Here is a 12,033-nt window from a genome sequence, read left to right as displayed (position 1 = left end):
GCCAAAATTCTAATTTTCATTTGAGAGCTACAATTTTATTATTTGCAACAAAAATGTCAGGTTCTTATGACAGGCTCTCTTTGTTCATTTTTGACAAATGTCTACCAAATACCATAGACTTAATAACTATAGTTTGTCTTAGTCTATCTGTTCAAGTACAAATGGAATTCCATGAAAAGGGTTACTTCAGCTCCCAACTGAAATAACTGCATTTCTGAAAAAAACCATCATGTTTTGATATGTGCTTTATACATAATTCTCATTTTATCACTCACGTTATTGAAGACGTGTACTCAAGATGTTGAGATATAACTTTTACAGCTTCATTATACTCAAGTGAAACTGCCATTTTTTAAAAATTCAAATAAATGGCAGTGAAGAATGCAATCAGCACTACTTGTACAGTGTGTGGCACTGCCTTGATTTATGCCAAGTGACAGCAGTTTTACCTACCATTGCTTCTGCACCATTCATGCAAATATCCAATGTTAGTTATAAGTTCTTTATACATCTTGTACTCAATTCTGTCAACTCCGTACACTGAAAATAATCTTTTCTAGTCTGTGGTCTTTTTGTTATCTTTTGAAGAGATTTTCAATTCAATTTTAATGTTCCATTTGTCTTTTTTTTTTTTTTATGGTTTGTTTTTTGTCCTAGGAAATCTTTGCCTAATCTAAGGTCACCAAAATGGTCTTCTAGAAATGTTTTAACTACTTTTGGGTCTATGACTCATTTTTAGTTACTCTTCCTGTATGCTTCTTTTTCCAAATAAATATGTCAGTACCATCTTTTGAAAAACTTGAAAATGGCTTAACTTTTATAGATGTTGTTAGATTTGGCTTGCTAATATTTTCAGGATTTTTGTTCCTATGTTCATGAGGACCACTGTCCTGTTATTTTCTTGTTTTGTAATGTCTTTGTCAAGTTCTAGTATCAGACAACACTGGCCTCATAAAATAAGTTGGAAGTATTCCCTCCCCCTCTACTTTCTGAAAAACTTTGTATAATTATGCTTGGTGTTATTTCTTCGTTGAATGGAAAAATTTATAAGAGGAACTATATGGGATTGGAGTTTTCTTTGTGGGAAGATATTTCATAATAATTTCAGTTGTATTCATAGATGTGAGGCTATTCAGGTTTTGTTCTCTTCTTGTGTCAGTTTTGGTGAGTTTTATTTTCCTAATTGTTCTATCTTGTCTTATGTTGTCAAATTTACTGGCATAAAAATGGTCATAATTTTGCATCCTTTTAAGTAAGGTAAGATCCACAGTGTCAACTCTTCCTTCATTCCTGATATTTGTGATTTGTAATTTCTCTGGTTTACTTGAATGGTCTAATTAGAGATCTACTGATTTTGTTGCTCTTTTGAGAAACAGATGTTGGTTTCATTGATTTTCTCCATTGTTCTTCTGTCTTATACATTGTTGATTTTTACACTTTATTATTTCTATTTATTTAATTTGGGTTTATTCTTATCTAGAAAAAAGATTAAGAGAACTTTAGACCACTGAATTTGTATCTTTTTAAATCTTCTAATAGAAGTTCTTAAATCTATCATTTTCTAACAATTTTTTTTTAAAATTGAAATGATACAAAGTATGATCCCTGACCATAACAAAATTAAACTAGAAATCAGTAAAATAAAGCTCCCTGGAAAATCTCCAAGTATTTGGATATTAAGAAAAACACTCCAAAAAAAATTCAATAGTCAAAATGTAAATTAGAAAATCTTTGAAGACAATATCATTGACAAATCTCCAGCAAGACTGACAAAGATAAAAAGAGAAAAGACACAAATTACCATTATCAGGAATAAAACAAGGGATATCAATTTAGAACTTGTAGACATCAGAAGGATAATGAGGAAATGCCATAACCTCTATACACTAATTTGATAGTTTAGATGAAACAATTCCTAAAAAAATACAAGTCACCCAATATGAAATAGATAATTTAAATAGCCCAATAACTATTAAAGAAACTACTCATTTTACCACCCCCCTCCCCAATCTCTAGGCCCAGATGGTTTCACAGGAAAATTCTACAAAATAAAGAATTCACACCAATTCTATACAACCCTCCAGAAAACAGAAGAGGAAACATTTCCAAATTCATTTTATAAAGCTAGTATTACCCTGAAACCAAAAAGTAGAAGAAAAAAACCAAAAAACCCTACAGAACAATGCCCCTCATGAATATTCACAAAAATCATGATCAAACTATTAGCAAACAGAATCCAGCAACAGCTAAAAAGAAATATACATCATGACCTAGTGGGGTTTTTTCCAAGGATACAAGGCTTGTTTAATATTCAAAAATTAAGCAATGTAAATTTATAACATTAACAGGTGTAAAGAAGAAGTCATCTGGTCATATCAATGCAGAAAAAGCATTTGAGAAAATTCAACACCCATCCATGACAAAATTATGATCAAACTTGGAATAGAAGGGAACTTCCTTAACTTGATAAAGAGTATCTACCAAAGGCCTAGAGCTAACATTATATCCAGTGGTGAAAGAGTGAATGCTCCTAATTTGGGGGAAAAGGCAAATATGCCAGCTCTCATCACTCTTATTTGCAAATGACATGACTGTGGGAGTACTGGCCTGTTAGATTACTCCAACATATGGAAGAGGGATTCTCAAGTCTTTGCTTTTGCATTTGCTGTTAGCATACGTGAAATACCAAAACAAAAATACAAGGAATCCTTTCTTCAAATGTTGGTGGTTCTTCCTAAAGATAATTTTCACATGTTGTGCATACTAGTCATCCAGACCTCTTTTAAATTTACTATGTACAATAAATGCAGATGTTTGAGCTGTCAGAGAGGTAGTGTATAATAGGTTCTGGAGACCAACTACTAAGATTTGTATCTTGGCTCTGCTATTCACGATCTGTATGAACACTGTGGGCAAGTTTCTTAACTTCTCTGCTCAATTCAATTTCGTCAGTTATATAGTGCTGATGACAACAGTTACTTACCTCACTGGATTATTACTAGGATTACTAGGATTAAGTGTGAAAAGGTGTGCAAATGAAAATAGTGTCTGATGTATAGAAAAAGCTCAATAAATATTAGTTACTCATATTATTGCAGATGTTTGAAACAAATGTTCCCATTCCCCTTAATGTGTTCCCTCTAATCAAAGAATAATGACATTACAAAAATTTAATGTTTGGGGATTTCCATTAGAAAGCAAACAAACAAATAGAAAATTTGTTAGCAGAGGAAACAAAATTAGTACATATGCAAAATATTCAATCCCACAAGTTACTTATAAAATGATAATTCAAATAGCAATTAAATATCATTTTATAACTAGTAAATTAGAAATATTAAAATTAACAGCCAGGTCTGACTAGGTTTTAGTCAACAGGCATACTGTATTGGTGACAGTGTGAACTGATGTAATTCTTTTTGGCAAATGATTTGCAAAACATTTGAAAAGAAATATACTTACGTCTATTGCATGTGACACTGGACTTCCTGTAACTCAGCATTTTCAGCTTTGTCTCCTTCTCCTCCCACAGTGGACAGAACTAATTCCATATTCAGTCTTTCCAATGTGCCCCCCAGTATCAGTTACCTGGGTGTTATCTGACATGCTCAGATATGATATGAGGATGAAGGATGAGAAGTATTAAACCCAGGCCAGGAAGTATGAGCATACATTAGGAAAAGGATACCACAAAGGAACTGAGACTCAAGTATTAAGAAATGTGGGGCCAAAATAACGTACCCAAGGTCAGATTAGATCGTGTCAGAACTTTCAAGATTTGGAGTTCGGAACACATGGTTCTAGGGACATATTAAGAGAGACTAAGAACCATATATAGTATTTTTACAGTGTTTATTAGCGCCATCTTTTGAAATCTTAAAGGAAATTCATGGTTTTAAGCTGGAAAGCAGAGGACACTAAGAAATATAATAATCATCAAATTTTGAGTCCTTTTGGTAGAACAGATGGATCTATTTATTTATATATATTGGCTCCTATATTCTCACTCACCAAGATTGTTATTTATTGGATTATGAAAAGGCTGACAAAAATCTTTGAAAATATTAGGAGACTTCAGATAAACTTGCAACCGAGAGCAGCATGCAACATACCTCTCTCCCAAGCTTTTATTAAAATACTCATAAAGGTTTTTAAAAAGACAAGACTGCACAGACCAATTACTAAGCATACAGAAACATGATATTCAAACATCATTAGAATGACAGAAATCTTTTAAGATCTGCTTCCCATCTGAGTCTAAATCAAGGATCTGGCATTGTCCTCAAGGAACTAACCACAAATAACTCAGTGCATGCCTAATAGCTTTCTTTGTGTTCCCTTTGTTGGTCCAGCTACTTGCTTTATAATTCTTCCTTACCTGAATGACATAATTAGCAATAGAAAACACACAAATATTACCGTAGGAATTAGCTAATTATTAAAAGCTGATTATCAGCTATATTTATCCTATAATTTAATTTCATCTGTTTCTTTGTAGTTTTGCTTTTACATACAAAATATGTATCTCTGGCTCCCTAATATATAAAAGACTTGTGTAAGAAAAAATATTTGATGACATACATAAAATCACAATCACAGTAATTGGACCACAGTTTACACTAATTCAGAACAGAGGAATTTATGCTCATTTATAAGTGATTATATAAAGGAAGAGAAAATGGGTTAGGTAACAAAATGATTAAATTTTTTATATGAAAAAATTACATGAATCCCAAGTTCTTAAAAAGTTCATGTTTAAAAAATAAGTCAAGGTGAAAGAATAAATTTGTACTTTTAACTTCCGTATGTGATCATTTGGGTCCTTTTGCCTTGGATTTGGTTTCCTTTGGAACTTTTCCATTTTGACACTGAGTAAATCTGGCTACTGTAGAAACACCATCCACAAACTTGGTTTTGAAAAGGACGTTTGCATTGTTGAACATACCTTCCTTTAGGGACACCACAATGAACTTAAGGGAGAAAGAAAAACAGCATAAAAAGTACTTTTTGCAGTATCCTTGAAGAAGTTCACTCTTTTTATACTGAGGTTAAGAATCATTTGGAGATACTTTGTTATTGCTTTAAATGCTTGGCTCCATGCATATGCACATCCTCAAATGCAAGTAACAAATAGTTATTATTAGGCACCTCAATGAATTCTTTCCATACGCAGTTTTAGGAGTCTCTTAATTTTACTTTGAGTACTTCATTACCCAAGTTACTATCTTCTGCTGGTTGGCTGCTTGTTGCTATCTTCTCCAGTTAGTATCACTGTCTTGTTGCTAGCTCTAAATGCCACTGTTAGCTGCTAAAAAAACTGCCACAATAAATACACAGTCTATGATAACTATGGTAAGTGAAGCCCCCCAGAATTGTTCAATGCATTATCTATACAATCATATTTAGTAGCCTTAGTTCCTGTAGCAACAGTTCAATAAAAACAAACTGTTTTTAGCTTCAAGGGTTTTTTAAATCACTTTCTAGGAGGAATGAAGAGTACCCCATCAAGTGCCACATGATTTTATGATATATTTTTCAGGTGTATCCTTGAAACAGTCTTGTTTTGATTGTGTATCTTCTGGCAGCTAGCTAGAGAAAATAATTACCCTAAAAAATTCCAAATTACAAAAAAATTAGATTCTCCCTCATGTTACAACCTATAATTTATAATTCCAGGCTCTTTTCTTTAATAAGAGACAAAACCCTCTTTCCTTCTATACCCATTTGAATAGAAATATATTTAAAGAGATACATAACACCTTAGTATTCCTCAATCCTGAATATCTTATTTATACTGACCATTACTAAAAAGTAGTTTTAGAAAACAAACTAGAACTATTCTGAGACTTTTTTTGGTTCTTACCTGAGAATGTGTGAAATGAGTACGTAGCATCTGTCCAATATTCTGAGTATGAGAAAGATCCAAGGCTGCATCTACCTCATCCAGGATGTAAATTGGGGCAGGTTTGAAGAGGAGCATGGACAGTATTAATGACAAAGCCACTAAAGACCTAAGAAAAGAAGGCCGAAAGAAAAGCTGTCAGAACTTGATTTTACCACTTTTTACCAAAGCACTGAAGCAAATCTGCTGTCCTGTTACTATTATGAATACTGCCAGTTTAGCTGAAAGATAGTTATAGAAAAAAGAATCTTAAGTTTCAAACTTGAAAACTTTTGTTTCATTAAAATGTTTTTTACTTTAGCTTTCCATTTTTCCCTCTCTTCAACAAGTTTTATTCTGAATAAATCAGGTATATGTTCTTCTTTCCTGTCAGATAATTAGGATGTTATATTTGGCACCTAACCTTAAGAAAAGATCATATTAGTGTTAATAGTTTTCTCTTTCTCTCCCTAAAACTCTTTTTCAGTTCTTTTCTATATCCCCTTTAACTACAGCTGTTTTTGTTCTAGTCTGGAATGAAGAAATATAACAATTCTTATATTTTTCTTAAATATTTCATTAAAAAGCCTTGTTTATTGTAATACAAATGTTTAGAATTATTTAAAAATAGTATTAAAATTACAGTAACATCTGTAGCACACTTAATTCTGTAACTTCAAATATCTCCTGACATGCAGCACTGGAGTAAATAGTCTAATGCTTACTGTATTCCAATAGGGTATTTATTAAGAAACATGTAAGTGGGGAAAAAAAATTGTGTGTGTAAGTAGAGGGGGGTCTAGGAAGGTGAAACCAAAATTTCTAGCAAAGGAAATGAATGAAACAGTACAATAAAAACCAAACAAATTGATCTTTACTGCTATAGAGGGTAGCGAGGGTAGCTGAGGTCACTCAAGAAACCTAAAATTACTTTTCAGTGTCTCTGTACCAAATATTTAAGGCACTGAGCTTAAAAACAACTCATCAACACTTAAACTACTATGCTGGATTATGGTATATCTGAAAATTAAGTTTATATCATCTTAATTATGGAAATAATTTTTAGGTTCCAGTAAGAAAATAAGCATACATTCTCTATTTTCCTCAAAAAATTTTCTAGAACTTTGGCAAAAACAATTAAAGATGCTGTGATCTAAACTGTGGAATTCAACTTTGATTGACAGGCAGCAGAAGCTGTCTTTTTTGACTTAAAATATTTTGGAATTTTATCAATAATGAAAAATAAAGAGTGGACTTCTATTCATAAAAATGACAAAAGATTTCATAAAAGAAATTAACAGGTCTTAGTATTTTCTACATCCATAAGAGAAGAGTTACAAGATGGCATAGAGCACATGAGAACAATTCAAGAACTGTGGACTGTACATCCTGTAGGGGAAAAAATACAAAATTAATAAACATCTTCAATTATATTGATATTCACAATTTTCTCTCAGGAGGTTTTAATTATTTGGCTCTCTGCAGTTAAGAAGTTAGGCCTAAATGACCTTCTAAGTTTCTCTCGATATACTGATTGTCTGAATCACTGTGTAACACAAGGCTGGGAGAAACTTCCCTGAAGCCCAGAACATGCAATTTCCAGTACTCTTCTTTCATTTATGTAGATCCAAGTTTCCATTTGGTATCATTTTCCTTTCACCAGAGAACTTCCTTTAACTTGTACAGTTCTGCTGGAATCAAATTCTTCCACCTTTTGTTTTTCTGAAAAAATATATTGCCTTCAATATGAAGAATATTTCTACTAGATACAGAATTCTAGGTTGACACATTTTTCTTTTAGCACTTTATAGATGTTGTTCCAGACTTCTGGCTTGCATAGTTTTTGTTTTGTTTTTTTTAACATCTTTATTGGAGTATAACTGCTCTACAATGGTGTGTTAGTTTCTGCTTTATAATGGCTTGCATAGTTTTTAACAAGAAGTCTAAAGTCATTCTTCTTTGTTCCTTGGCACTTAATATGCCTTTTTACCTCTGACTGCTTTTAAGATTTTTCTCCTAATCACTGGTTTTCAGCAACTTTATATGACATGCCTTGCTATGTTACTGTATGTGCAGGAAGCGAGTGTATGCGTTTATCTTACCTGGGGTTCACAGAAATCAAGTATGTGGGTTTATAGAAGTCATCAAATCTGGAAAACCTGGGTCCATTATTTTTTTTGTTTTTTTCTGTTTTACCTCTTCCTCTCCCTTTGAAACTCCAATTACATGTATGTTAGATCTCTCAATATTGTCCCACGCGTCACTGAAGCTCTTTTTGTTTTTACAGTTTCGTGTTTCTAAGCTTGACTTGAATAGATTCTATTGATATGTCTTCAAATTGAGTCATCTTTCTTTTATTCTGTCGAATCCGTTGTTAATCTTATGCAGTAAACTTTTCCTTTCAGGTATATTTTTTATCTCTAGCAGTTCCACTGGATTCTTCGTTGATAGCTTCCATGTCTCTCATCACATTCTTCTTTTCTTGTAAATAGTTAATGTAACTCTTTAACCTCCTTGTCTGCTAGTTTCATCACCTGTCATTTCTGGGTCTGTTTTTCCTCTAGGTCATGAATCATATTTTCTCAATTTCTGTCTAGAATATTTTCTCAATTTCTGTCTAGTAATTTTTATTAGATGCTGAACACTGTGATTATGTTGTTTACAGTCTCAACGTTGTTGTCTGTCTTTAAAGCATGTTGGGCCTGCAATGAACCTTTGCTAAGGGGTGTCTAAAATAGCCTTCACTTAAGGGGTAGTGCAAATGTAATGCTAATGTGTAGTAGCTCTCTGGGGCTTCCCCAAATTCTAATCTGTTTCCTTCATTTAGTAAGACTACTGGGCTTTGTGTGGGTTTCCCTCCCTGCATCTGCAGTCAAAAAATTGCTCCTAGGGAGAAAGCTAGGGTAAACAGTGGACTACAGCATTTTTGTTTCATTTCTCTCAGGTATCTCCTGGGTTATCCATTTTCCAATGTCTGAAAGTAATTGTTCCTCATGTATTTTGTCTAGTTTTCTAGTTGCTAATCCTTATTTCTACTTTGTTGCCTACTATGTTAATCAAATGTCCTAACTAAACTTTGTAGTCTCACATATTAGGCTCCTTAAATTCTACATGCAAAGATAGCAAAGCAAATCTGAAATAAAATTGGGAGGCAATGAGATGTTGGACTATAATAAAGTAAGAGGATTATTGCAAAGGGATTACTCACTCACCTCTGACCACCACTAAGTTCAGTAAGGTTTTCTTTCCAAGTATTTCCTAAGGCAACCTTAAACTCCAGACCATCCAATACATTTTGCCCTTCTGGTGGTGCAAGCATAGCATTAGCACCGGGTAAAAGAGTGGAAAAAATAGATCCAAAATCCTTGTTCACCTGGATAAAAAAATGATATTAAAATATCAGAGAAGGTTTTCCAAGAAGAATCAAATGATGTGTATATATGCAAACCAGCAGAAGCATTTTGTTGTCTGTTACCCTAGCTCTGAGGTTGGCAAGTTATGGTCCATGTGACAAATCTGGCCATGCCCGTTCATTTATGTATTGTCTATGGCTACCAGCAATATAGTCTAGTGGTTGCAACACAGACTACATGGCTCTGAAATACTTATCTGTCCCTTTACAGAAAGAGTTTACTGAGCTTTGCTCTAACTTCCAGGGGAAACTAGAGGCTATACCTCTAACTCTACCATGAAGTTTTGATACAACAAAAGGCCATGGTTGCCGGAATCCTCAGAGACACACAATTGGGTAATATAGGAGATTGAACTTTCAGCTGGAGAAGAAAAACAAAAACTCTTTTTGGCATAAAGTGTTCTCTTAAAAAATTTGTTTTCTGTTGACTGGTATGGTAAGGCCTGTGGTTATCAGCTAACTTTAAGAAGCCTAAGATCAGGGTGAAGTCTAGGAGAAAAAGAGGCATGAAATCAAACCAGATCTGTTAAAGGTGTTCAGTGGTTCTTTTCTATGCTTCTTCTCAAAGCCAAAGAAGTTAAGGTATCAAGGGACAGGAACAGGATTGAGCCCCAAAAGAAAAAGGCTAAAGAAGCTATTTGGCCTATTCCCATAAAGGCTGAGCAGAAGATTACACAGAGATTTAGGACCAATATTCTAGACTGTAACTGAGTAATTTTTGTGCATACACACTTGATCAATGCCTTGAGAATCCAGCCATCTGTCTTCAAAGACATGACTAATAATCTTAGAGAGTTCAGCAGACAAAATTGAGAATGTATACATGCATGCACACATGTACACACACACGAGGATTTGACGTCCATGTTCTCTAGGGAAATCTCCACCTTCAAGTATAAAATTCAAGTGCAAATACACTTTTTATGAATATTTGTAGTAACAAGGAAATCTCCTAGACATAAACAGTCTCCTAAATATAAATTTACTAAGGAACACATATCTTAAGAACAACTGTACACATGCTAATATCCTACACAGAGAAAGTAGATTCTAGTTTTATCTGGGATAGATTTCCAGAGCTAGGCAAGGTTCATCACAATGAGGAGAGGACTGCTGTCTTTTCTAGGAGAATGACAGAAGATAGCATTGTACTTATAAACACCCTTTTCTTTTTAAAATTTTTTTGACCAGGCAGGAGAGAGGCAGCTCAAAACTAAGACTACTAAATGCTACTAAATCCCAAAGATGACCATGGATCCTGGATCCCATGTGGAAATTCCTCCAAAAGGGAAAAGACAAACTTTCAGTTAGTGGGTAGAGAAGAATACAGATAGGAAATAAACTGAATTTTGAAATTCCAATAAGGCTAAGAAGGAAACAAAAAAGCAAAAAACACAACCAGTGCCTAAAATACTCTGGCTTTGTCAATCAACTATACTTGAAGCCATAAGGAAATAATGTAATGCTGATAATAATAGTACCTACTTCATTAGGTTACTTTGAGAATTAAGTGGGAAAATTAATAGGAGAATAGTGCCTGACATATATCATAAGCACTCAATAAATTTACTTGCTTTGGGAGAACTTTAGAGACTGGGGAAAAATCAGTTTAAAAGATAAATTTGTACTCACACTAAATCCAGGAACCGTGGGGAAAACAAAAGACAGAATCTCTCAGATCTAGTGTTAAATCCACATATTGTGCAAGAATAATGGGGCCAACTTTCTGCAAGCATTTTTAAAAAGACAAATACTACAGGGAGACTGAACACTGAAAATAAGTTGTAGAGCAGGAAAAACAACGCAATTGAAAGACACAATTGTTCTGCCATTACCAAAAATAAAGTTCCTGAAGAATTAAAAAGAGAAAAAGAGGTAAGGGGCCAGTTAAATCCCCGAGGCCCAGGCCTGTTAAAGTACCAAACAGCATAGTAACTATGGAATCTTTTGAGGAGGAGTCTTTTTCTATGGTAGGTATAGGAAAACTTCACAGAAGAGGCTAGGGAATTATCCTAAAGGAGATAAATCTATGCAGCCAGGGAAGTAGAAATAATAGTAAAGAACCTTGAAATCTGCCAAAGTTGTCATAAAACGAAACAAAAATGGTAATTGGGATTCTGTTGCATATGAATCCTGGAAATGAATACTGAACTTCCTTGTTTATTACCCAGTTCTACTTCTTAAAAAGCAACAAAAGGCAATTTTAACTTTAGTTCTAATTAGGAAAAGAGAATTCCATTTTTTCTACCTTTTGATTGTTATATTAGGCTATTTCACCTTTCTAAGCTTGTTTCCTCATTTGTAAAATAGAGATAATAATTATCAAAGTTATGGAATTAAGATAATTCATGTAAAATGACAGAACTGCTCTTAACTATAATTATATAAAATTAATATTACTTTATAATTATGTAATTATTAATCTAACATGTATAAAAATCCTTTGCTAAAAATCTAAGAATGCCTAATACTTATGAATTCTGAAATGCAATTAATTTATAAGTGGTAAGGAATACACAATCTTGCTATAGAAACATTCTTAGAACTAATATTTGATCTCTATGAGTCTGGGCAAGAGAAACTGAAGAGCTAAGAACTGAAGGAGTCCTTTGGAGAGGTTTTCCAACAGTTAGAGAGAGCTTCCCCAATGTGAAACAGATAATGCTTACAGTTTTAAGCAGAGGATGCGTGGGACTATAGCAGATATTTGGAAGAAACCTTAGATACTGTCCAACATTAG

At 33.6% G+C, this 12,033-nt stretch overlaps 1 protein-coding gene across 2 annotated transcripts in view; it reads right to left on the bottom strand.

The window, feature by feature from the left end:
* Positions 1–3,838: 3,838 nt before the first annotated feature.
* Positions 3,839–12,033, bottom strand: part of SMC2 (structural maintenance of chromosomes 2) — a 51,777-nt gene continuing 43,582 nt past the window's right edge. For both annotated transcript variants that reach the window (XM_089913476.1, XM_022600128.2), the window contains 3 exons: positions 9,094–9,254; positions 5,864–6,011; positions 3,839–4,970 (listed from right to left, as the gene is read on the bottom strand). In XM_089913476.1, coding sequence (XP_089769602.1) covers positions 4,812–4,970; positions 5,864–6,011; positions 9,094–9,254 — 468 coding nt within the window. In that variant the 3' untranslated portion in view covers positions 3,839–4,811. The remainder of the gene's footprint in view (positions 4,971–5,863; positions 6,012–9,093; positions 9,255–12,033) is intronic.

This window comes from Delphinapterus leucas, chromosome 6 (assembly GCF_059928025.1).
Source record: "Delphinapterus leucas isolate spDelLeu-1000000601 "Yukka" chromosome 6, BTC_Dleu_Yukka2, whole genome shotgun sequence".
NCBI lineage: Eukaryota > Metazoa > Chordata > Mammalia > Artiodactyla > Monodontidae > Delphinapterus > Delphinapterus leucas.
This window is presented reverse-complemented; position numbering and strand designations above follow the sequence as displayed.